Source organism: Sebastes umbrosus, chromosome 12 (assembly GCF_015220745.1).
Source record: "Sebastes umbrosus isolate fSebUmb1 chromosome 12, fSebUmb1.pri, whole genome shotgun sequence".
In the NCBI taxonomy this organism is placed as follows: Eukaryota; Metazoa; Chordata; class Actinopteri; order Perciformes; family Sebastidae; genus Sebastes; species Sebastes umbrosus.
This window is the reverse complement of record NC_051280.1, coordinates 34,055,892-34,082,613: the sequence shown is the minus strand read 5'-3', so window position 1 is coordinate 34,082,613 and position 26,722 is coordinate 34,055,892. Positions and strand designations below refer to the sequence as shown.

Sequence of the window (26,722 nt, the reverse complement as noted above, 5' to 3'; positions counted from 1 at the left end):
ATGATGAGATGATGAGATGAGATGATGAGATGAGATGAGATGAGATGAGATGAGATGATGAGATGATGAGATGAGATGAGATGAGATGATGAGATGAGATGAGATGAGATGAGATGAGATGATGAGATGATGAGATGAGATGAGATGATGAGATGAGATGAGATGAGATGAGATGAGATGATGAGATGAGATGAGATGAGATGAGATGAGATGAGATGAGATGAGATGAGATGAGATGAGATGATGAGATGATGAGATGAGATGAGATGAGATGAGATGATGAGATGATGAGATGAGATGAGATGAGATGAGATGAGATGATGAGATGAGATGAGATGAGATGAGATGAGATGAGATGAGATGAGATGAGATGATGAGATGATGAGATGAGATGAGATGAGATGAGATGAGATGAGATGATGAGATGATGAGATGAGATGAGATGAGATGATGACAGCCTTGTGCCAATTACAATAAAAAGAAATAAAACAAGACCGTTACAGCTTTTAACTCCAGGCACAGTGAGTGTAGTAAAATGTAGGCTACTCACATCTTTCACGACGACGCTCCAGAGACGTGTTGCTTCCATAGACTGACTGTAGAAAAAACAGTTTGTTTCACCTGTAGTTCACCTGCTCAAACTTCTTCTTCTTCGCGCCTTTTTTTTTGCAGGCTACATACTACTTTAGCGCATCTCTGCCTCTCAGGTTTGAGAAGGAACTGCAACTCTAAATAAGAGTGCAGTTTACATTCAGTGCCGTGGCCCGCCTCTGACTGGGCATATAGACAATCATATTTTAAGATATTGGGGTGGCACTTGGGGTGGCCAATCAGATTTCAGGGGTGGCCTGTGCCACCCAAGGCCACTCCCTGAACACGCCAGTGGAACCGTGAATCTCGTGAAGCGTTCCACCTCTAATAATCACTTTATTGATGCATCATGTGCTTTAGTGTGAGCTGACTGTGTTTCCCAGTTATTATTCATGTGCAATAAATAATGCTTTTACTGATATGGAATCCCTTCAGCTAAGGTCAAATGACATTATTCAGACAGTACATTACAGTTTCTAGTTGATCAGTTTCCCAGAAGCACACGTCTTCTGGACGTCCTAATAATGTGAATGGATTGAACGCTGATGGAAGAGTTCTCTGGCCACACCCACTGAGGTTTAACTCAACCAATGAGATTCTTTGTGTCTCCAGAGCAGAAATGTTTGAGGAACTAAAAGCCCAGTCAGCTTGATGTTGAGGAGAAGGGCTGTGCAGCAGAGAGGCTGTTTAGTTCTTTCATTCTACTGCAGTGGAACAACATCGCTCATCTGCTGTCTGTTTGGCTTTAACAACTCCAAAGACATGTTGCTTTACCTCTTTTTACTCTTCTTTACCTTTATAGGTGAGTGTTAGAACAGAGATCAACGTCTCATTGAACCTGCTGGATTAACCACACATTTCACTACTACAGCTTTATCTGAGGAAGGGAACACTTTATAGGATAGAAAAAGACATTTGGTGGTGTTTTATCTCTAAATGATCAGAGAGGACAGAAAAAGTCTCTTGATGTCACAATCTCTTGCAGACTAACTGACATGAATAATACTCATTTTGCAGCCCTGGGTTCCATGAACAGCATAAATCCACAAAGTACTGAAGAACATGTTGCAGAGGGCAGAGACATCAACCTGACCTGTACATATGAGGGAGCTATCAGCAATATCCAGTGGTACCGACAAAACCAGAGATCCAGACCAGAGTTCCTGCTCCACATCACCGAGGGGGGATTGATTCATCCAACTGGTTCTGGTTTCTCAGCTCACATTAAGAAAGCAGAGAAACATGTTGATCTGGAGATCATCTCAGCTAAAGTGTCACACTCTGCTGTGTACTACTGTGCTCTGCAGCCCACAGTGACAGGAAACACCTAAACTCTGTACAAAAACCTTTGGAGCAAAGACAACACAATACTCCACAACGTCCACTAGAGGGAGTCACACTCTGTTCCACTTCAACAAGAGCTGATGATCCAGTCTAGATTGTTTCCCCTCATGAGTCAGTTGTGATGAAGACCTTTAGAGATGAAACTTATCTGAATATGAGTCTCCTCCTGACTGCACAGGTGGCTTCATGACAGAGAACTGTTTGATTCCAGCTTTGAACATCAGACCAAACACAACTCACTAAACTTTTTCATACTGAACATTCAGTTACAACATTTCACCTCCGTCAACATGGAAAAACTGGCTGCTATTCTGCTCTGTTCAACTCTCGTAGGTACGGATGTTTCTGACAATAAAACCTGAAATATCAGTTCACAATTTAACGTTTCAAAGACAGAAATCTGGATGTCATCACTTCATCACTAATAAATACTCAACAATATATCTGAGTGCAAGCCACAACATGTCAGAGTTTAAGGAACAATGTATCTTATTTTAAGCAACAATATCTCTGAGTTTAAGCAAGAATATATCAGAGTGTAAGAAACAGTATCTCTGAGTTTAAGCAACACTATATCTGAGTTTAAGCAACAATATCTCTGAGTTTAAGCAACAACATATCTGAATGCAAGCGACAATATATCTGAGTGCAAGTAAAAATATATCAGAGTGCAAGCAACAATTCCACATAGACATCAGTTTGATCAGGTAACAGGATCTTTAGAGAACTGGGTGATATCCCAGAGTTCAACAGTTATGAATCTTGGTGTTACGTTCCATTCAACTCTTTCTGTTGATCAGCACATTAAAGACATCACAAAGATCGCCTTCTTTCACCTACGCAACATCTCTAACATCAGGTCTTCTTTATTCATGGCTGATGCAGAGGTCCTAATTCACATCTTGGTATCATCCAGACTGGATTATTGTAATGTTTTGCTATCAGGTCTGCCTCGTTCTAGTACTAGAAGTCTTCAAACTAAAACTACAAAATGGGACCATTTTACACCAGTTTAGGCTTCATTACACTGGCTCCCGATCCACGTCAGATCAGACTTTAAGGTGCTTCTGATGACCTAGAATATAGTAAATGGGCACGCTCCTTCCTACCTGTCTGATCTACTTAAACCTGATACTCCAATCAGGACTCTCCTCTCTCAGAATACAGGGCTCCTGTCTGTCCACAGAGTTAAAAAGAAGTCAGCAGGCCAAAGGGCCTTTTCTTATCGAGCCCCTTTCCTCTGGAATAACCTCCCTATGGACATCAGACAGTCTGAATCTGTGGAGGTCTTTAAATCCAGACTCAAAACCCATCGTTTTGACCTAACTTTCTATTAGTTAGTTATTCTTTTATTATCCGTCTGCTACCAGTCTGTTAACCAGGAGGAAGTGGAACTGAGAGAAGGTCAAATCCAGATCTAAGAGGAGACGGAGAGATTCAGGGAGGAGCTAAGATGTTACTGAGCTATAGAAGAGAGAGGAACTTCTATATTCAGCAGAGTTCAATACACAAACCATCAACATTACCTTCATTCAACATGCTCTCATTGGACTGTTATGGACTTTCTCTACTGTTTGTCACTATTCTAACAGGTACGCTAGATTCTGCTGTTTTAAAAACAACTTGAACTCCAATGATTCATAAATGGGATTCATTTCTTCAGAGTTCTGTAACATAATAAATAACAGAGTTGTCTCTTCCTTCAGGTGTCAGCTGTGAAGAACTCACTCCAGTCAATAATGAAGAGTCCAGTTTAGAAGACAGCACTGTGACTCTGTCCTACTCATATTCTGGTGGTGATTATTTCTACTGGTATCGACAATATCCAGGAAAACCACCAGAGTTCATCATCTCACATTTAGCAAAAGGAACAATAATGAAACATCAAATCCCTGGACTGAAGATTAAAGTGGATCAGAACCAGAACCAAATCCATCTGAACATCTCCTCTGCTGCAGTGTCACACTCTGCTGTGTACTACTGTGCTGTGAAGCCCACAGTGACAGGAAACACCAAAACTCTGTACAAAAACCTTTGGAGCAAAGACAACACAATACTCCACAACGTCCACTAGAGGGAGTCACACTCTGTTCCACTTTAAGACGATAACACAACAAATGCTCCAACAACTCAACCAACATCATCATCATCCACTAAAGCTGTTCTTTCTCTGCTGTTTCACACTGAAAGCTCAAACTGGTTCTCACAACATGACAGTTTGATCCAGAGGATATATTACTAGACGAACAATGATCCCTGATTAGTGAAGCCTCTCTTAAAGGAGCCACATCGACATGAAAAGATCCTCAGTAATGACAGGCCTACATCTAATCTACCCTTTATCAGCAAAGATCGGACCGTACAGTGTGATCACTCAGGTCGTGGCTGATGATTGGAACGTACAATTCGATCACTCAGGTCGTGGCTGATGATCGGACAGTACAGTGTGATCACTCAGGTCGTGGCTGATGATCGGACCGTACAGTGTGATCACTCAGGTCGTGGCTGATGATCGGACAGTACAGTGTGATCACTCAGGTCGTGGCTGGTGATCGAACCGCACAGTGTGATCATTCAGATCGTGACTGATGATCCGACCGTACAGTGTGATCACTCAGGTCGTGGCTGATGATCGGACCTTACAGAGTGATCACTCATGACAAGGCTGATGATCGGACCGTAATTTGTGATCGCTCAGGTCGTAGCTGATGATCGGACAGTACAGTGTGATCACTCACGTCGTGGCTGATGATCGGACCTTACAGTGTGATCACTCAGGTCGTGGCTGATGATCGGACCGTACAGTGTGATCACTCAGGTCGTGGCTGATGATCGGACCGTACAGTGTGATCACTCAGGTCGTGGCTGATGATCGGACCGTACAGTGTGATCACTCAGGTCGTGGCTGATGATCGGACCGTACAGTGTGATCACTCAGGTCGTGGCTGATGATCGGACCGTACAGTAGGAGCTACACAACATTTCAATATTAAGAAAATGGCTTGTTGAGAACCAACAATGTCGTTACTGAAGCTATTTTTATCTCATCTTTATATGTACTTGGACTTTATCTGCTCAGGTTGTTTAACTGTACTAAATATGCTTTATACCACTGTAGTATGTTCTGACCTGTTGTATTATTTTTATTATTCAATTATTAGTATTCTACTCGGCTACATTTACATCTGTTTGAATGTTCAACATTGTCCCTTTTCAAATGAAAATGAAATGAAAGGATATGACGAGTAGGGATGATATCAGGTTGTTCAGTCTGATGATGATGATGATGATGATGATAATGATGATGATGATGATGATGATGATGATGATGTCAACAGACCACAGCAGGAGGAAGAGCTCCACAGCTGAATATGAACAGCTTCATGTTGGCAGTGAAGAGCTGCTGTGTTCTCTCTCGTGTTCATTCACAACCAGTGAAAGTAATGCAGCTCTTTTTAGTTTGGATGATGATGTTCACGTTTCATCCTGGTAAGTCAACTTCTACCATTGAAGGCAGTTTAAAGAAATACAAATGTCCTGGTGAAATCTCTCTTTGTTCTCTTCAGGATCCTCGGAGGATTTAGTGAAACCATTTAAAGATGTAATGCCGGCGTTGGAAGGAGACAATGTGACTCTCTCCTGCAGCTATTCAGGCTCTGTACAAAACCTCTACTGGTATCAACACAAGTCCAGTTCATCTCCACAGCTTCTCATCACGGATTATTCAGAGGACACAGCAGGGTTGTCTTTTACACATGACAGAAATACAAAAAAGTTTCATCTGATCATCTCCTCTGCTGCAGTGTCACACTCTGCTGTGTACTACTGTGCTGTGAGGCCCACAGTGACAGGAAACACCTAAACTCTGTACAAAAACCTTTGGAGCAAAGACAACACAATACTCCACAACGTCCACTAGAGGGCCACATTATCCAGTAGGAGGTGCACTACTCGTGCACTGTGTTCAACCATTCAGTCAATCACAAGTGCTGCTGTGAAGAGAACAATTGTCAGACTGAATGTTGAACATCAGCTAGTTTCTCCTGTTGATTTAAACCTTGTTGTAGAGATGGAACATTGGCTGTGGATTATTCTTGCTGCTCTTTTCTTTGGTAAGATACAAACAACTCCATGTTGTGATTCTTTTCTCCAGGTTGATAGAAAGTGGAGTGTTTGTGTCCACAGAGTAACACTGTCCAGTTGTCTTCTCCTCTCAGCCTCATCAACAATCAGTCAGTCTAATGGCTTCATTTTCTCTACTTTTTCCAGGACTAATAGCTGGAGACCAAATCTCTCCTGTAAAAGATGAGCTCAGTAAAAGAGAAGGAGAATCTGTCTCACTCAGATGTGACTATGAGACAACTTCAGACTACGTTTACCTTTATTGGTACAGACATCATGGTGACCTTCAGGCTCCTCAGTTTATACTCTGGAAAGGAGCAAGAAGAAACACAGATGAGTATATTCCTGATAAACGATATCAATGTGAAACAGGGTTCAACTCAACTGAAGTGACCATTAGCAGACTAACCCTGGCAGACACAGCTCTCTACTACTGTGCTCGAGAAACACAGTGATACAAAGTGGAGAAGAGGCTGTACAAAAAGCTCAACACAGATATGGGACTACTCTTCAGAGAGGAGGGAAGTGGTATTCAAACCACAGCTTCATATCAGATGGATTCTGATCAGAGTCACTGTGGTTACAGCTGCTAATGAAACACTGGGGGGGGATCCACATGAGCAGCAAATCCACATCAGGGACCAACCAAACACAACCCACCATGACAAGAGAGAGACTGATTCAGTCCTCTTGGTACCCTGTGGGTCATTAGGTCACCATGAGCTCCTTCCATTCTTCACTATCCTCTGAAAGCTGCAGATACACCCCAAATAGACCCTGAGACACTAACTACTACAACTCTACCATGAACAGTGATGATATCTGGAGACAGAGTCACACATGAACAGCTCCACGTTTTACCAAGTCAACAACCGGTTGCTTCCACAACAACTGCAGCATCTTTGAATGTGACGTCTCACGGCTGCAGACGACCAAAAGATACCAAACTGTCCATTTACATTGAAGAGAAGAAGCAGTGTGAAGAGAGCAGAAAGAGTCACATGTTGATCACATGTTCATCCTCAGTTTACTGTCAGTCTTTGTGATCACAGATATTAAAGCAGCTTTTCTCTGTTGTGGAACAAAGTGAATGTAAAACAGGACACATGTCTCCTGAAACGTCCAATGATGAGTCCACACAACAGCGTCAGCAGTAGGAAAGGAGAGAGGCCCAAAGTGTGTTAGTGTTGTGTTGGGGCTGTGAATGAGCCCTGTCACTGTGATCAGCTTCCTCCTAATCCACCAACTCAGTGTTGATGAAGACTACACAGAGAGATCACAGCCTTCTTTAGACTCAACACTGCACACATGACGCCTCTGTTCATCTCAGTGCTGCTGGCTGCTACGAGCCTCGGTAGGAACACAACTGTCTTTCTTTGCTATCCGTCCAACATTGACATGATTCTTTAACGGCACACTGATACTGTTTGTTGCTGTTTGACAGAATGCAGAGCGCAAAAAGACAACGTGCTGCAACCAGAAGGAGATGAGACTGCTGCTGAAGGAGAGGCAGTAACACTTGGCTGTCAATATAACAGCACTTCATCTAATCACTATCTGTTCTGGTACAAACAGGATGGAAACAACAGCCCCAAATTCATCCTGAGCCGCTTTAAGGTCGGCTCGGGGAAAACAGAGGACCAGGAGAGATTTTCATCCACACTGAATTCAGACTTAAGATCAGTTCCTCTGAGGATCCAGAAGCTTCAGCTGTCAGACTCTGCTGTGTACTACTGTGCTCTGCAGCCCACAGTGACAGGAAACACCACAACTCTGTACAAAAACCTTTGGAGCAAAGACAACACAATACTCCACAACGTCCACTAGAGGGAGTCACACTCTGTTCCACTTCAACAGGAGCTGATGATCCAGTCTAGATTGTTTCCCCTCATGAGTTCAGAAGGAAACAAAACCAGACTGGACAGAGAGTCCTTCCCTCCAGTATTTTTTTGGTGTCAAGTAATTTTTTTTTAATATATATATATTTTTTTTTTTATTTTGAAGTACTTTTTTCGTATTTTCCTTTTTATAAAATATTTTTTTCGGAATTGTTTTTGTCAAATATTTCTTTTGTAGTATTTTTCCGTATTTTGTTGTATTTTTCTTTTCTTCAAATATTTTTTTGTATTTTCTTTTTCGATAAAATATTTTTTTCATATTTATTTTTTGCCAAATATTTTTTTCGGATTTTATTTTAGATGAAATAATTATTTTTGGTCAAATATTTTTTCTGATTTTTTTTGGTCAAATATTTTTTTGTATTTTGTTTTTTTGTCAAATATTTTTTTCTGATTTATTTTTGAACTAATTGATTTTTTTTGTCAAGTATTTTTTTGTATTTTATTTAGTCAAGTATTTTTTTCAAATCATTTTTTCACAAAGACACAAATCTGGATGTCATCACTTTATCACTAATAACTGCTCAACAATATATCTGAGTGCAAGCAACAATATCTCTGAGTTTAGTCAACAATATATCGGGAGTGAACGTGTCTCTGTGTGTGCTAATAAGCATGTACATGTGCATAGGTGTGTGCGCATAACCATGTGCTCAAACTTGACCAAAATCAGTCCTGGATAATATTTGACGCTGAGCTTTCTTTTCATCATCAGCTGATTTAACATAATGTTGTCTCTACTTTAGGAGGTGATCCATCCTTTAAATCATCACAGCTACCGTTCTGTAACTCCTGTTATAAACACCAGAAAAAGAAGAAGTTCCCTCCTCCAGCTGGTCCAAAATGCTGCTACCAGTCTGTTAACCAGGAGGAAGTGGAACTGAGAGAAGGTCAAATCCAGATCTAAGAGGAGACGGAGAGATTCAGGGAGGAGCTAAGATGTTACTGAACTATAGAAGAGAGAGGAACTTCTATATTCAGCAGAGTTCAATACACAAACCATCAACATTACCTTCATTCAACATGCTCTCATTGGACTGTTATGGACTTTCTCTACTGTTTGTCACTATTCTAACAGGTACGCTAGATTCTGCTGTTTTAAACACAACTTGAACTCCAATGTTTCATAAATGGGATTCATTTCTTCAGAGTTCTGTAACATAATAAATAACAGAGTTGTCTCTTCCTTCAGGTGTCAGCTGTGAAGAACTCACTCCAGTCAATAATGAAGAGTCCAGTTTAGAAGACAGCCCTGTGACTCTGTCCTACACATACTCTAAGACTATAAGTCCTAGTGATTATTTCTTCTGGTATCGACAATATCCAGGAAAACCACCAGAGTTCATCATCTCACACTCTTCTTCAGGAAAAGTAGGAACTTTTAAAATCTCTGGACTGAATATTAAAGTGGATCAAAACCAGAACCAAATCCATGTGAACATCTCCTCTGCTGCAGTGTCAGACTCTGCTGTGTACTACTGTGCTCTGCAGCCCACAGTGACAGGAAACACCAAAACTCTGTACAAAAACCTTTGGAGCAAAGACAACACAATACTCCACAACGTCCACTAGAGGGAGTCACACTCTGTTCCACTTCAACAGGAGCTGATGATGCAGTCTAGTGTTGAAGTACCATCCATTTTTACAGACATGCCCATATGGCTCTTCTATTCACTAAAACAATAGCCCCCACCAGCTAAACTTTTTAAAGTTCTCTGGTCATTGCTGGGACCGACAATACTAAATATTGTAAACTAGTCTCTTACGACTGGTATTGTCCCCGTTAGCTTTAAGACAGCCGTAGTTAAACCTCTACTTACAAAACCACACCTTGACCCAGAGTGTCTAAATAACTATGGATCAGTCTCAAACCTTCCATTCTTTGCTAAAGTCCTAGAAAGAGTGGTGTCTCAACAACGTTCAGATCATATATGAAACAGTAATCTTTATGAACCCTTTCAATCTGCTTTCAGGGCCACTCCACTGAAACTGTGCTCACTAAAGTCCTAAATGATCTGCTCCTAAACATGGATTCAGATTCCACCTCGGTGCTTTTACTACTGGATGTCAATGCAGCTTTCAACACTATTGATCATTGTATACTCATTGACCGATTGGACAACATATTTGGTGTCTCTGGACTGGCTCTAGCATGGTCAAAATCTCATCGATCTGAAAGAACGCAGTGTGTCTCTTTTAATAATACCACATCAATATTCTCTGAGGTGAAATATAGCGTACCTCAGGGCTCTGTTCTTGGCCCTCTGCTCTTCTCCCTATACATCACACCTCTGAGCCAAATAATACGTAGTCACGGAATTAGTTTCCACTGTTACGCTGATGATACTCAGCTGTATCTGCCTATAAAGACGGAGGATGGATCCCAAATGATTAAACTAGAGGCCTGCCTGTCTGCGGTGAAAAACTGGATGTAAAGTAATCTCTTGCTCCTAAACTGAGATCAAACTGAGATGCTGGTCATTGGCCCTGCTCCACATAGACATCAGTTTGATCAGGTAACAGGATCTTTAGAGAATTGGGTGATATCCCAGAGTTCAACAGTTATGAATCTTGGTGTTACGTTCCATTCAACTCTTTCTGTTGATCAGCACATTAAAGACATCACAAAGATCGCCTTCTTTCACCTACGCAACATCTCTAACATCAGGTCTTCTTTATCCATGGCTGATGCAGAGGTCCTAATTCACATCTTGGTATCATCCAGACTGGATTATTGTAATGTTTTGCTATCAGGTCTGCCTCGTTCTAGTACTAGAAGTCTTCAAACTAAAACTACAAAATGGGACCATTTTACACCAGTTTAGGCTTCATTACACTGGCTCCCGATCCACGTCAGATCAGACTTTAAGGTGCTTCTGATGACCTAGAATATAGTAAATGGGCACGCTCCTTCCTACCTGTCTGATATACTTAAACCTGATACTCCAATCAGGACTCTCCTCTCTCAGAATACAGGGCTCCTGTCTGTCCACAGAGTTAAAAAGAAGTCAGCAGGCCAAAGGGCCTTTTCTTATCGAGCCCCTCTTCCTCTGGAATAACCTCCCTATGGACATCAGACAGTCTGAACCTGTGGAGGTCTTTAAATCCAGACTCAAAACCCATTGTTTTGGCCTAACTTTCCATAGTTAGTTATTCTTTTATTATCCGTCTGCTACCAGTCTGTTAACCAGGAGGAAGTGGAACTGAGAGAAGGTGAAATCCAGATCTAAGAGGAGACGGAGAGATTCAGGGAGGAGCTAAGATGTTACTGAACTATAGAAGAGAGAGTAACTTCTATATTCAGCAGAGTTCAATACACAAACCATCAACATTACCTTCATTCAACATGCTCTCATTGGACTGTTATGGACTTTCTCTACTGTTTGTCACTATTCTAACAGGTACGCTAGATTCTGCTGTTTTAAAAACAACTTGAACTCCAATGTTTCATAAATGGGATTCATTTCTTCAGAGTTCTGTAACATAATAAATAACAGAGTTGTCTCTTCCTTCAGGTGTCAGCTGTGAAGAACTCACTCCAGTCAAGAATGAAGAGTCCAGTTTAGAAGACAGCACTGTTACTCTGTCCTACACATACTCTAAACTGAAACCTACTGGTAGTGATTATTTCTTCTGGTATCGACAATATCCAGGAAAACCACCACAGTTCATCATCTCACACTCTTCTTCAGGAGAAGTAGGAATTTTTAAAGTCACTGGACTGAAGATTAAAGTGGATCAAAACCAGAACCAAATCCATGTGAACATCTCCTCTGCTGCAGTGTCAGACTCTGCTGTGTACTACTGTGCTCTGCAGCCCACAGTGACAGGAAACACCAAAACTCTGTACAAAAACCTTTGGAGCAAAGACAACACAATACTCCACAACGTCCACTAGAGGGAGTCACACTCTGTTCCACTTCAACAGGAGCTGATGATGCAGTCTAGTGTTGAAGTACCATCCATTTTTACAGACATGCCCATATGGCTCTTCTATTCACTAAAACAATAGCCCCCACCAGCTAAACTTTTTAAAGTTCTCTGGTCATTGCTGGGACCGACAATACTAAATATTGTAAACTAGTCTCTTACGACTGGTATTGTCCCCGTTAGCTTTAAGACAGCCGTAGTTAAACCTCTACTTACAAAACCACACCTTGACCCAGAGTGTCTAAATAACTATGGATCAGTCTCAAACCTTCCATTCTTTGCTAAAGTCCTAGAAAGAGTGGTGTCTCAACAACGTTCAGATCATATATGAAACAGTAATCTTTATGAACCCTTTCAATCTGCTTTCAGGGCCACTCCACTGAAACTGTGCTCACTAAAGTCCTAAATGATCTGCTCCTAAACATGGATTCAGATTCCACCTCGGTGCTTTTACTACTGGATGTCAATGCAGCTTTCAACACTATTGATCATTGTATACTCATTGACCGATTGGACAACATATTTGGTGTCTCTGGACTGGCTCTAGCATGGTCAAAATCTCATCGATCTGAAAGAACGCAGTGTGTCTCTTTTAATAATACCACATCAATATTCTCTGAGGTGAAATATAGCGTACCTCAGGGCTCTGTTCTTGGCCCTCTGCTCTTCTCCCTATACATCACACCTCTGAGCCAAATAATACGTAGTCACGGAATTAGTTTCCACTGTTACGCTGATGATACTCAGCTGTATCTGCCTATAAAGACGGAGGATGGATCCCAAATGATTAAACTAGAGGCCTGCCTGTCTGCGGTGAAAAACTGGATGTAAAGTAATCTCTTGCTCCTAAACTGAGATCAAACTGAGATGCTGGTCATTGGCCCTGCTCCACATAGACATCAGTTTGATCAGGTAACAGGATCTTTAGAGAATTGGGTGATATCCCAGAGTTCAACAGTTATGAATCTTGGTGTTACGTTCCATTCAACTCTTTCTGTTGATCAGCACATTAAAGACATCACAAAGATCGCCTTCTTTCACCTACGCAACATCTCTAACATCAGGTCTTCTTTATCCATGGCTGATGCAGAGGTCCTAATTCACATCTTGGTATCATCCAGACTGGATTATTGTAATGTTTTGCTATCAGGTCTGCCTCGTTCTAGTACTAGAAGTCTTCAAACTAAAACTACAAAATGGGACCATTTTACACCAGTTTAGGCTTCATTACACTGGCTCCCGATCCACGTCAGATCAGACTTTAAGGTGCTTCTGATGACCTAGAATATAGTAAATGGGCACGCTCCTTCCTACCTGTCTGATATACTTAAACCTGATACTCCAATCAGGACTCTCCTCTCTCAGAATACAGGGCTCCTGTCTGTCCACAGAGTTAAAAAGAAGTCAGCAGGCCAAAGGGCCTTTTCTTATCGAGCCCCTCTTCCTCTGGAATAACCTCCCTATGGACATCAGACAGTCTGAACCTGTGGAGGTCTTTAAATCCAGACTCAAAACCCATTGTTTTGGCCTAACTTTCCATAGTTAGTTATTCTTTTATTATCCGTCTGCTACCAGTCTGTTAACCAGGAGGAAGTGGAACTGAGAGAAGGTGAAATCCAGATCTAAGAGGAGACGGAGAGATTCAGGGAGGAGCTAAGATGTTACTGAACTATAGAAGAGAGAGTAACTTCTATATTCAGCAGAGTTCAATACACAAACCATCAACATTACCTTCATTCAACATGCTCTCATTGGACTGTTATGGACTTTCTCTACTGTTTGTCACTATTCTAACAGGTACGCTAGATTCTGCTGTTTTAAAAACAACTTGAACTCCAATGTTTCATAAATGGGATTCATTTCTTCAGAGTTCTGTAACATAATAAATAACAGAGTTGTCTCTTCCTTCAGGTGTCAGCTGTGAAGAACTCACTCCAGTCAAGAATGAAGAGTCCAGTTTAGAAGACAGCACTGTTACTCTGTCCTACACATACTCTAAACTGAAACCTACTGGTAGTGATTATTTCTTCTGGTATCGACAATATCCAGGAAAACCACCACAGTTCATCATCTCACACTCTTCTTCAGGAGAAGTAGGAATTTTTAAAGTCACTGGACTGAAGATTAAAGTGGATCAGAACCAGAAGCAAATCCATCTGATCATCTCCTCTGCTGCAGTGTCAGACTCTGCTGTGTACTACTGTGCTCTGCAGCCCACAGTGACAGGAAACACCAAAACTCTGTACAAAAACCTTTGGAGCAAAGACAACACAATACTCCACAACGTCCACTAGAGGGCCACATTATCCAGTAGGAGGTGCACTACTCGTGCACTGTGTTCAACCATTCAGTCAATCACAAGTGCTGCTGTGAAGAGAACAATTGTCAGACTGAATGTTGAACATCAGCTAGTTTCTCCTGTTGATTTAAACCTTGTTGTAGAGATGGAACATTGGCTGTGGATTATTCTTGCTGCTCTTTTCTTTGGTAAGATACAAACAACTCCATGTTTCCTCTCTCAACACTTTTCACTAGTAACTGAGCTGTGAGTGCTTTTAATGTTCATTATACAGAGAAGCAACAACACATCATTTCTGTTGCTATCTAGTAGCTTCTAAAGAACTCCTTCTATGGTTTAATGTGACATCAGACAGCAGTCAGTGAAAATCCAGACTATTCTAAATGTCTCTGATTGTGACTCTGTGGCTAGGTAACTCTTTAAACCTACTGATTGTTCTCCTTTAATCAATCATCTTTATTCATTCATCTCTTCCTCTGCATGTTCTCTTCTTCCCCAGAGTGTAAAGGAGAAGACAGAGTGAACCAGACAACAGGAGATGTCATCGCTACTGAAGGACACACACTCACACTGGACTGTACATTTGAGACAAGTAGAACAAGTCCCACTTTGTTCTGGTACAAACAGGAAGTTCATGATTCCCCAAAGTCTATCCTGCAACGCTACTCTGGAGCAAAGGATGCTGGAGACGTTCAGAAAGACAGAATTGATGCTACAGTCGACAAGACATCAGTTCCTCTGAGGATCCAGAAGCTTCAGCTGTCAGACTCTGCTGTGTACTACTGTGCTCTGCAGCCCACAGTGACAGGAAACACCAAAACTCTGTACAAAAACCTTTGGAGCAAAGACAACACAATACTCCACAACGTCCACTAGAGGGAGTCACACTCTGTTCCACTTCAACAGGAGCTGATGATCCAGTCTAGATTGTTTCCCCTCATGAGTTCAGAGGAAACAAAACCTGACCGGACGGAGTACTTCTCTACACTGTTTTTTTCTGTCAAGTAATTTTTTTTAAACAAGAATTTTTTTCTTTTTTGTCAAATATTTCTTTTGTATTTTTGTTTTTAAAACATTTTAAAAAAAAAGGTATTAAGTATTTTTTCGTATTTGCTTTTGTCCAATAATTTTTTTTTGTTAAATATTTTTTTTTTCGTCAAATATTTTTTTGTACTTTTATATTTGGTCAAGAATTTTTGGTCAAATATGTTTTTCGGATTTTTTTGGGCATTTCTTTTCTTTTCTTTTTTGGTAAAGTAATTTTTTTGTCAAATATTTGTCAGTGTTTTTTTGTCAATAATCTTTTCCGGAATTTTTTGTCAAGTATTTTCTTTTGTCAAATTTTTTAGTTTTTTTTGGGGGGTTAAACTTTTTTTTCTGATTTTGGCTTCTTTTTTTTGTCAGATTTATTTTTGATCACGGCTACCGATAGATGTACCACATCTAAGTGGAATTATGAGGATCCCCCTAATATTACTCAGTGGATTAATGAAGTAAATTCATGTGCTCCCTTGGAAAAAATAACCTATGCTATAAGAGGTAGCCCACAGCTTTTCTTTAGGATAGGGGATCCATGGCTCACTTATATAGAATCTTCTTAACCTAACCTCTCTATGGTATTTACTTAATTATTAATTATTATTTTGATATGTGCTGTTTTCTTTTTTCTTTCTTTTTTTCCTCCTTCGTTTATTTAATTAATTAATTAATTAATTTAAAGTTTCTATCTTACTACCATTAATTAAATAACTGTAGTACTTATTACTTTTAATTCTAACTAACTTATGAAATTATTTTCAATATTATTTTTATGTTATTTTCTCTGTATCTTTACCTCTAGGAGTGGGAAGAAGGCTGGACCTGTCTCTGTGTGGGAGTGGGAAGTGATGTATATGTATGTAAATATCAAATGTTAAATGTAAGGTATAATTTTTTTGGTATTTTGGCACCAGGGTTAATTTTTGTTATGTTTGTTATGCTATGTTTGGGAAAAAAAGAATAAAAAGAATTTTCCAAAAAAATATATATTTTTTTGTAATTTTTTTTCAAATATTTTTTGGGGATTTTTTTTAATCAAATAATATATCATATTATCTTTCTGACAATAACACCTGAAATATCAGTTCAGTATTTATCATTTCAAAGACACAAATGTAGACGTCATCACTTCATCTCTAATAACTGCTCACTAAACTGTTAACAGCATCATTTGTTTTCACTAAAACATTCACTGAGTGATGGATCACATGAAGGAAGAGAAGTCAGAGTTCAGAAGGAAACAAAACCAGACTGGACAGAGAGTCCTTCTCTCAGCATTTCACTGCTTTAACTGCTACACTATGAATTATGGACAATGAGCAGCTGTTGAATGTTAAATTATCCAAAAACGTAGCGAACCGTGAATCTCGTGAAGCGTTCCACCTCTAATAATCACTTTATTGATGCATCATGTGCTTTAGTGTGAGCTGACTGTGTTTCCCAGTTATTATTCATGTGCAATAAATAATGCTTTTACTGATATGGAATCCCTTCAGCTAAGGTCAAATGACATTATTCAGACAGTACATTACAGTTTCTAGTTGATCAGTTTCCCAGAAGCACACGTCTTCTGGACGTCCAAATAATGTGAATGGATTGAACGCTGATGGAAGAGTTCTCTGGCCACACCCACTGAGGTTTAACTCAACCAATGAGATTCTTTGTGTCTCCAGAGCAGAAATGTTTGAGGAACTAAAAGCCCAGTCAGCTTGATGTTGAGGAGAAGGGCTGTGCAGCAGAGAGGCTGTTTAGTTCTTTCATTCTACTGCAGTGGAACAACATCGCTCATCTGCTGTCTGTTTGGCTTTAACAACTCCAAAGACATGTTGCTTTACCTCTTTTTACTCTTCTTTACCTTTATAGGTGAGTGTTAGAACAGAGATCAACGTCTCATTGAACCTGCTGGATTAACCACACATTTCACTACTACAGCTTTATCTGAGGAAGGGAACACTTTATAGGATAGAAAAAGACATTTGGTGGTGTTTTATCTCTAAATGATCAGAGAGGACAGAAAAAGTCTCTTGATGTCACAATCTCTTGCAGACTAACTGACATGAATAATACTCATTTTGCAGCCCTGGGTTCCATGGACAGCATAAAGCCACAAAGTACTGAAGAACATGTTGCAGAGGGCAGAGACATCTACCTGACCTGTACATATGAGGGAGCTATCAGCAATATCCAGTGGTACCGACAATACCAGAGATCCAGACCAGAGTTCCTGCTCTACATCACCGAGGGAGGATTGATTCATCCAACTGGTTCTGGTTTCTCAGCTCACATTAACAAAGCAGAGAAACATGTTGATCTGGAGATCATCTCAGCTAAAGTGTCACACTCTGCTGTGTACTACTGTGCTCTGCAGCCCACAGTGACAGGAAACACCTAAACTCTGTACAAAAACCTTTGGAGCAAAGACAACACAATACTCCACAACGTCCACTAGAGGGAGTCACACTCTGTTCCACTTCAACAGGAGATGATGATCCAGTCTAGATTGTTTCCCCTCATGAGTCAGTTGTGATGAAGACCTTTAGAGATGAAACTTATCTGAATATGAGTCTCCTCCTGACTGCACAGGTGGCTTCATGACAGAAAACTGTTGGATTCAAGCTGTGAACATCAGACCAAACACAACTCACTAAACTTTTTCATACTGAACATTCAGTTTCAACATTTCACCTCCGTCAACATGGAAAAACTGGCTGCTATTCTGCTCTGTTCAACTCTCGTAGGTACGGATGTTTCTGACAATAAAACCTGAAATATCAGTTCACAATTTAACGTTTCAAAGACACAAATCTGGACGTCATCACTTCATCACTAATAACTACTCAACAATATATCTGAGTGCAAGCCACAATATGTCAGAGTTTAAGGAACAATGTATCTTATTTTAAGCAACAATATCTCTGAGTTTAAGCAACAATATCTCTGAGTGCAAGAAACAATATATCTGAGTTTAAGCAACAATATATCTGAGTGCAAGCAACTATATCTGAGTGCAAACAACAATATATCTGAGTGAAAGCAACAATACCTCTGAGTTTAAGCAAGAATATATCAGAGTGTAAGAAACAGTATCTCTGAGTTTAAGCAACATTATATCTGAGTGCAAGAGACAATATATCTGACTGCAAGTACAAGTATATCTGAGCGTAAGGAACAATATATCTGAGTTTAAGCAACAATATATCTGAGTGCAAGCAACAATTCCACATAGACATCAGTTTGATCAGGTAACAGGATCTTTAGAGAACTGGGTGATATCCCAGAGTTCAACAGTTATGAATCTTGGGGTTACGTTCCATTCAACTCTTTCTGTTGATCAGCACATTAAAGACATCACAAAGATCGCCTTCTTTCACCAACGCAACATCTCTAACATCAGGTCTTCTTTATCCATGGCTGATGCAGAGGTCCTAATTCACACCTTGGTATCATCCAGACTGGATTATTGAAATGTTTTGCTATCAGGTCTGCCTCGTTCTAGTACTAGAAGTCTTCAAACTAAAACTACAAAATGGGACCATATTACACCAGTTTTAGCTTCATTACACTGGCTCCCAATCTATGTCAGATCAGACTTTAAGGTGCTTCTGATGACCTAGAATATAGTAAATGGGCACGCTCCTCCCTACCTGTCTAATATACTTAAACCTGATACTCCAATCAGGACTCTCCTCTCTCAGAATACAGGGCTCCTGTCTGTCCACAGAGTTAAAAAGAAGTCAGCAGGCCAAAGGGCCTTTTCTTATCGAGCCCCTTTCCTCTGGAATAACCTCCCTATGGACATCAGACAGTCTGAATCTGTGGAGGTCTTTAAATCCAGACTCAAAACCCATCGTCTTGACCTAACTTTCTATTAGTTAGTTATTCTTTTATTATCCGGCTGCTACCAGTCTGTTAACCAGGAGGAAGTGGAACTGAGAGAAGGTCAAATCCAGATCTAAGAGGAGACGGAGAGATTCAGGGAGGAGCTAAGATGTTACTGAGCTATAGAAGAGAGAGGAACTTCTATATTCAGCAGAGTTCAATACACAAACCATCAACATTACCTTCATTCAACATGCTCTCATTGGACTGTTATGGACTTTCTCTACTGTTTGTCACTATTCTAACAGGTACGCTAGATTCTGCTGTTTTAAAAACAACTTGAACTCCAATGTTTCATAAATGGGATTCATTTCTTCAGAGTTCTGTAACATAATGAATAACAGAGTTGTCTCTTCCTTCAGGTGTCAGCTGTGAAGAACTCACTCCAGTCAAGAATGAAGAGTCCAGTTTAGAAGACAGCACTGTTACTCTGTCCTACACATACTCTAAACAACCAACTAGTGATGATTATTTCTTCTGGTATCGACAATATTCAGGAAAACCACCAGAGTTCATCATCTCACACTCTTCTTCAGGAGAAGTAGGAACTTTTAAAATCTCTGGACTGAAGATTGAAGTGGATCAGAAACAAATCCATCTGATCATCTCCTCTGCTGCAGTGTCACACTCTGCTGTGTACTACTGTGCTGTGAGGCCCACAGTGACAGGAAACACCAAAACTCTGTACAAAAACCTTTGGAGCAAAGACAACACAATACTCCACAACGTCCACTAGAGGGAGTCACACTCTGTTCCACTTTAACACGATAACACAAGAAATGCTCCAACAACTCAACCAACATCATCATCATCCACTAAAGCTATTCTTTCTCCACTGTTTTACCCTGAAAGCTCAAACTGGTTCACACAACATGGCAGTTTGATCCAGAGGACATACAGACGTGGACAAAATTGTTGGTACCCTTCCGTTAAAGAAAGAAAAACCCACAATGGTCACTGAAATAACTTGAAACTGACAAAAGTAATAATAAATAAAAATTTACTGAAAATGAACTAATGAAAATCAGATATTGTTTTTGAATTGTGGTTCAACAGAATCATTTTAAAAAACAAACTAATGAAACTGACCTGGACAAAAATGATGGTACCCCTAGAAAAGATGTAAAATAATGTGACCATAGGGACATGTTAAACTAAGGTGTGTCCTGTAATTAGCATCACAGGTATCTTCAAACTTGTAATCAGTCAGTCTGCCTATTTAAAGGATGAAAAGAAGTCACTGTGCTGTTTGGTATCATGGTGTGTACCACACTGAACATGGACCACAGAAAGCTAAAGAGAGAGTTGTCTCAGGAGATTAGAAAGACAATTATAGACCTTCATGTTAAAGGTAAAGGCTATAAGACCATCTCCAAGCAGCTTGATGTTCCTGTGACTACAGTTGCACATATTATTCAGAAGTTTAAGGTCCATGGGACTGTAGCCAACCTCCCTGGACGTGGCCGCAAGAGGAAAATTGATGACATATTGAAGAGACGGATAATACGAATGGTAACCAAAGAGCCCAGAACAACTTCCAAAGAGATTAGAGGTGAACTCCAAGGTCAAGGTACGTCAGTGTCAGATCGCACCATCCGTCGCTGTTTGAGCCATAGTGGACTTAATGGAAGACGACCGACGAGGACACCAAATCATAAAAAAGCGAGACTGGAATTTGCCAAAATGCATATTGACAAGCCACAAAGCTTCTGGGAGAATGTCCTTTGGACAGATGAGACAAAACTGGAGCTTTTTGGCAAGTCACATCAGCTCTATGTTCACAGACGAAGAGATGAAGCATCTAAAGAAAAGAACACTGTACCTAATGTGAAACATGGAGGAGGCTAGGTTATGTTATGGGGCTGCTTTGTTGCATCTGGCACAGGGTGTCTTGAATCTGTGCAGGGTGCAATGAAATCTGAAGACTATCAAGGCATTCTGGAGTGAAATGTGCTGCCCAGTGTCAGAAAGCTTGGTCTCAGTTGCAGGTCATGGGTCCTCAAACAGGATAATGACCCAAAACACAGCTAAAAACACCCAAGAATGGCTTAGAACAAAACATTGGACTATTCTGAAGTGGCCTTCTATGAGCCCTGATCTAAATCCTATTGAACATCTGTGGAAGGAGCTGAAACATGCAGTCTGGAGAAGGCACCCTTTAAACCTGAGACAGCTGGAGCAGTTTGCTCACGAGGAGTGGGCAAAAATACCTGTCGACAGGTGCAGAAGTCTCATTGAGAGTTACAGAAATCGCTTGATTGCAGTGATTGCCTCAAAAGGTTGTGCAACAAAATATTAAGTTAAGGGTACCATCATTTTTGTCCAGGCCAGTTTCATTAGTTTGTTTTTTAAAATGATTCTGTTGAACCACAATTCAAAAGTAATATCTGATTTTCATTAATTAATTTTCAGTAAATTTTTATTTATTATTACTTTTGTCAGTTTCAAGTTATTTCAGTGACCATTGTTGGTTTTTCTTTCTTTAACAGAAGGGTACCAATAATTTTGTCCACGTCTGTATTACTAGACGCACATATGGATCTGTGAAGCCGTTTGGTATTGCACAAGGAAGCTGTCTTGGTCCCCGGCTGTTTTCCTGATATATGCTTTCATTAGGTTACATCATCATCAAGTTCTACGCAGACGAACCACAATTATACATTTCTGTTGCTATCTAGTAGCTTCTAAAGAACTCCTTCTATGGTTTAATGTGACATCAGACAGCAGTCAGTGAAAATCCAGACTATTCTAAATGTTTCTGATTGTGACTCTGTGGCTAGGTAACTCTTTAAACCTACTGATTGTTCTCCTTTAATCAATCATCTTTATTCATTCATCTCTTCCTCTGCATGTTCTCTTCTTCCCCAGAGTGTAAAGGAGAAGACAGAGTGAACCAGACAACAAGAGATGTCATCGCTACTGAAGGACACACAATCACACTGGACTGTACATTTGAGACCAGTTACCCAAATCCCACTTTGTTCTGGTACAAACAGGAAGTTCATGATTACCCAAAGTCTATCCTGCAACCCTACTCTGGAGCAAAGGATGCTGGAGACGTTCAGAAAGACAGAATTGATGCTACAGTCGACAAGACATCAGTTCCTCTGAGGATCCAGAAGCTTCAGCTGTCAGACTCTGCTGTGTACTACTGTGCTCTGCAGCCCACAGTGACAGGAAACACCACAACTCTGTACAAAAACCTTTGGAGCAAAGACAACACAATACTCCATAACGTCCACTAGAGGGAGTCACACTCTGTTCCACTTCAACAGGAGCAGGGGCCTCATGTATAAAAGACTGCGCAGCTTTCACACTGGAAGATGGCGTACTCACAAAATTGGAAAAGTACGTACGCACAGAAATTTTCACATGTATAAAACCGTGCGTACGCCTGTTCCTGCGCACCTTTCCTTTATACATCCCACTTGACGTGAAATTGAGCGCAGCTGCACGTGCCACTTGGTCCGCCTTGTCTCCTCCCATTAATAACTATGCAAATGACTATAAACACGCTCCATGCTGTCACTTATTGTCCAAATAACGACGGCGAATCACGCTGGAAAAGGAACAAAAAAGAAGAATTTCACAGAGTGTGAAATTGAAGTGTTTGTTACTGAGGTGGAAGCTAGAAAACATATTTTATTTGATGGTCTTTCATCAGGAATCAGTAACAAACGCAACGTCTCCCGAAGGCTCCCGAGGGCTCCCGAAGGCTTCCGAGGGGCGCCGGTCTGGCCGCGTCCTCACTAAATATATACTATACGCTGTGCTGGAGTCACAGAGAGAGATTGTCAATACAATGAAGGATAAAATATATATATGCAACGAATTAAAAAGAATGAATGATGGTGGGATAAGTCATATATTAAAAGACCTTGTTAAAAAAATGTTTGTCTCAACTCACCTCGTTACTTTACATTCTGTGTATCTCATCTAAACGGCGCCGTATAGCTGCTGCATTTGGCTCATTGTTAGGTGTGCCAGGGTCCGGTTCATCCATCTGTAGCTCCAGGGGACACAGGCTCACCACGGTGGTTTGCCACATTGTGCAGCACGCGATGTTGTTTTTGGCACGGTGGTTAAGTCATGTCATCTCTGGGAAATTAGTTTAAATGTGTTTTTGTTGTGCCTCTCTGATGTTAAACATTATGCGCAAACTAGTTAAGAAATATGTGGGTTGTTTTTTTTGATCCCACATCATAAATAAAGCTCAGTAAGTTGAGTGGAAAAATTATTTTTACACATTTAGCGAGTTTCAGGACTTTGTAGTTTGATACTGCCAGATGACAGAGTTTGGAAGACGGCCCGCACATTCTCACGACTGGTCTAGAGTTTGCGGCACGGTCCGCACATTCTCACGTCACGTTGATTTTTATACATCGCGGCGTGTACGTGAAACACAGCGTACGCAACATTTTAGTACGTACGCACCGTTTATACATGAGGCCCCTGATGATCCAGTCTAGATTGTTTACCCTCATGAGTTCAGAAGGAAACAAAACCAGACTGGACAGAGTCCTTCTCTATACTATTTTTTTGTGTCAAGTAATTATTTTTTTTTTTTGACAAATATTTTTTTTGTATTTTGATTTTGTTCAAGTATTTTTTAGTATTTGTTTTTTGTTAAGTATTCTTTTAGTATTTGTATCTTTCTGACAATAACACCGGAAATATCAGTTCAGAATTCATCATTTCAAAGACACAAATGTAGACGTCATCACTTCATCTCTAATAACTGCTCACTAACCTGTTAACAGCATCATTTGTTTTCACTAAAACATTCACTGAGTGATGGATCACATGAAGGAAGAGAAGTCAGAGTTCAGAAGGAAACAGAACCAGACAGGACAGAGAGTCCTTCTTTCAGCATTTCACTGCTTTAACTGCTACACTATGAATTATGGACAATGAGCAGCTGTTGAATGTTAAATTATCCAAAAACGTAGCGAACCGTGAATCTCGTGAAGCGTTCCACCTCTAATAATCACTTTATTGATGCATCATGTGCTTTAGTGTGAGCTGACTGTGTTTCCCAGTTATTATTCATGTGCAATAAATAATGCTTTTACTGATATGGAATCCCTTCAGCTAAGGTCAAATGACATTATTCAGACAGTACATTACAGTTTCTAGTTGATCAGTTTCCCAGAAGCACACGTCTTCTGGACGTCCAAATAATGTGAATGGATTGAACGCTGATGGAAGAGTTCTCTGGCCACACCCACTGAGGTTTAACTCAACCAATGAGATTCTTTGTGTCTCCAGAGCAGAAATGTTTGAGGAACTAAAAGCCCAGTCAGCTTGATGTTGAGGAGAAGGGCTGTGCAGCAGAGAGGCTGTTTAGTTCTTTCATTCTACTGCAGTGGAACAACATCGCTCATCTGCTGTCTGTTTGGCTTTAACAACTCCAAAGACATGTTGCTTTACCTCTTTTTACTCTTCTTTACCTTTATAGGTGAGTGTTAGAACAGAGATCAACGTCTCATTGAACCTGCTGGATTAACCACACATTTCACTACTACAGCTTTATCTGAGGAAGGGAACACTTTATAGGATAGAAAAAGACATTTGGTGGTGTTTTATCTCTAAATGATCAGAGAGGACAGAAAAAGTCTCTTGATGTCACAATCTCTTGCAGACTAACTGACATGAATAATACTCATTTTGCAGCCCTGGGTTCCATGAACAGCATAAATCCACAAAGTACTGAAGAACATGTTGCAGAGGGCAGAGACATCAACCTGACCTGTACATATGAGGGAGCTATCAGCAATATCCAGTGGTACCGACAATACCAGAGATCCAGACCAGAGTTCCTGCTCCACATCACCGAGGGAGGATTGATTCATCAAACTGGTTCTGGTTTCTCAGCTCACATTAACAAAGCAGAGAAACATGTTGATCTGGAGATCATCTCAGCTAAAGTGTCACACTCTGCTGTGTACTACTGTGCTCTGCAGCCCACAGTGACAGGAAACACCTAAACTCTGTACAAAAACCTTTGGAGCAAAGACAACACAATACTCCACAACGTCCACTAGAGGGAGTCATACTCTGTTCCACTCCAACAGGAGATGATGATCCAGTCTACATTGTTTTATTCAACAGTAACTGGTGATAATGAGCTGTTGTGGGATATTATTTATATGAACAATAGCTCATCATAACTGAGTAGAACAGCTGATCCTCTGATATCTAATAGGGCTCAGATTAAACTCTGGAGGTCAGTAATTTAGTGAGGAACTCTCTGATATATTCATAACTGACTAAATGTGAAACTATTTAAAAAATGCCACCATCATATCGGAGTAGGGATGATATCGATTAATGGACGATCCATTAATCGGTCGTTAAGAACTCGATCAAACGGGTGAAATGTAATGGATCTCTCAAATAAAGATGTGAAATATGAACAAGGTGTAGTTACATTCTAGATATCAGTAGGATGGAGGATTATTAAAGCATGTTTTAATGACTCTCATTCACCACCAGAGGGCGCTGGGAGAGGTGGTGGAGGTGGCCACGGCGAACCCACAGGCTGAAAGCGATGAACCCGACAGAGACGCTCGGTCAACGGCGTCGGGAGCTGCGGCCGTGAGTCGGGCCTCCGCCGTGGCTCTGGCTGGCTGCGTGGACACGGAGGTTGACAACTTTTTACGGGACATTCTTGATCCCTCAAGATTCAAGATTCAAGATGTTTATTGTCACGCCAGTTGTACAGGTACAAACGTGTGAAATACTTTTTGCTGGGAAGCTCCATTAAAATAATAAATTATATTACATGTATATTTACATTACAATTATAAAAGGAAATACTTTATACAAGGGCATATTAACAACATATACAGGCATATTAAGAACATATGTATTAAGAATATATACAGTATATACAGTATAAGAAATATTTTTCTGTAAGAATGTGTCGAATGAATTATAGATTTAAAAGTCTGATGGCCTGGGGGAAAAAGCTGTTCCTCAGTCTGCTGGTGAGAGTCCTGGGGGTCCTGTATCTTCTACCAGAGGGCAGGAGGGACAACAGGCTGTTGTGGGGGGGTGTCGTGTCCTTAATGACCCTCATGGACTTCCTGAGGCACTGCTGGGTGTAAAGCTCCTGCAGGCTGGGCAGCTCGCACCCGGTGATGTGTTGGGCCGAGCGCACCACCCTTTCCAGCGCCTTACGGTCCACGTTGGTGCAGCTGCCGTACCAGGTGGTGAAGCAGCCTGTCAGGAGGCTCTCTATGGTGCCCCGGTAGAAGTCCCTGAGGATTTGCGGTTTCAGTCTGAAAGTCTTGAGTCGCCTCAGAGCGTCCAGTCTCTGCTGGGTCTTCCTGACTACAGCGGTGGTGTGGGTGGCCCATGTCAAGACCTTATGGATGTTGACACCCAGGTATTTAAAGGTGTCCACCCTCTCCACCGCTGTGCCGTTGATGGTGACTGGGGGGTGAGTGCAACCCCCCCTCCTGTAATCCACGATGACCTCCTTGGTCTTTGAGATGTTCAGGGAGAGGTGGTTGTTCTGACACAGCTGTTCCAGGGTGGTCACCTCCTCCCTGTAAGCCATCTCGTCGCCATGGGAGATCAACCCCACAACTGATGTGTCGTCCGCAAACTTCACGAT

General features: G+C 40.9%; 1 long non-coding RNA gene and 6 gene segments (V, D, J or C); all 7 read left to right on the top strand.

The window, feature by feature from the left end:
- Positions 1–1,133: 1,133 nt before the first annotated feature.
- On the top strand, positions 1,134–2,016 carry LOC119498932. The segment is given in 2 exon segments: positions 1,134–1,393; positions 1,609–2,016. Coding segments are annotated over 2 exon segments (465 nt in total).
- Positions 2,017–2,974: 958 nt separating this feature from the next.
- On the top strand, positions 2,975–4,092 carry LOC119499347. The segment is given in 2 exon segments: positions 2,975–3,527; positions 3,642–4,092. Coding segments are annotated over 2 exon segments (507 nt in total).
- A 1,709-nt stretch (positions 4,093–5,801) lies between these two features.
- On the top strand, positions 5,802–9,281 carry LOC119497995. Its single transcript, XR_005209028.1, has 3 exons — positions 5,802–6,047; positions 8,764–9,033; positions 9,148–9,281. It is a non-coding gene; the product is annotated as an uncharacterized LOC119497995 (long non-coding RNA).
- Positions 7,292–8,045, top strand: LOC119497994. The segment is given in 2 exon segments: positions 7,292–7,411; positions 7,502–8,045. Coding segments are annotated over 2 exon segments (429 nt in total).
- A 4,198-nt stretch (positions 9,282–13,479) lies between the features above and the next one.
- Positions 13,480–14,198, top strand: LOC119497874. The segment is given in 2 exon segments: positions 13,480–13,682; positions 13,797–14,198. Coding segments are annotated over 2 exon segments (522 nt in total).
- A 37-nt stretch (positions 14,199–14,235) lies between these two features.
- Positions 14,236–15,128, top strand: LOC119497876. The segment is given in 2 exon segments: positions 14,236–14,372; positions 14,684–15,128. Coding segments are annotated over 2 exon segments (420 nt in total).
- A 1,700-nt stretch (positions 15,129–16,828) lies between these two features.
- Positions 16,829–17,778, top strand: LOC119497875. The segment is given in 2 exon segments: positions 16,829–17,085; positions 17,301–17,778. Coding segments are annotated over 2 exon segments (465 nt in total).
- Positions 17,779–26,722: the final 8,944 nt, after the last annotated feature.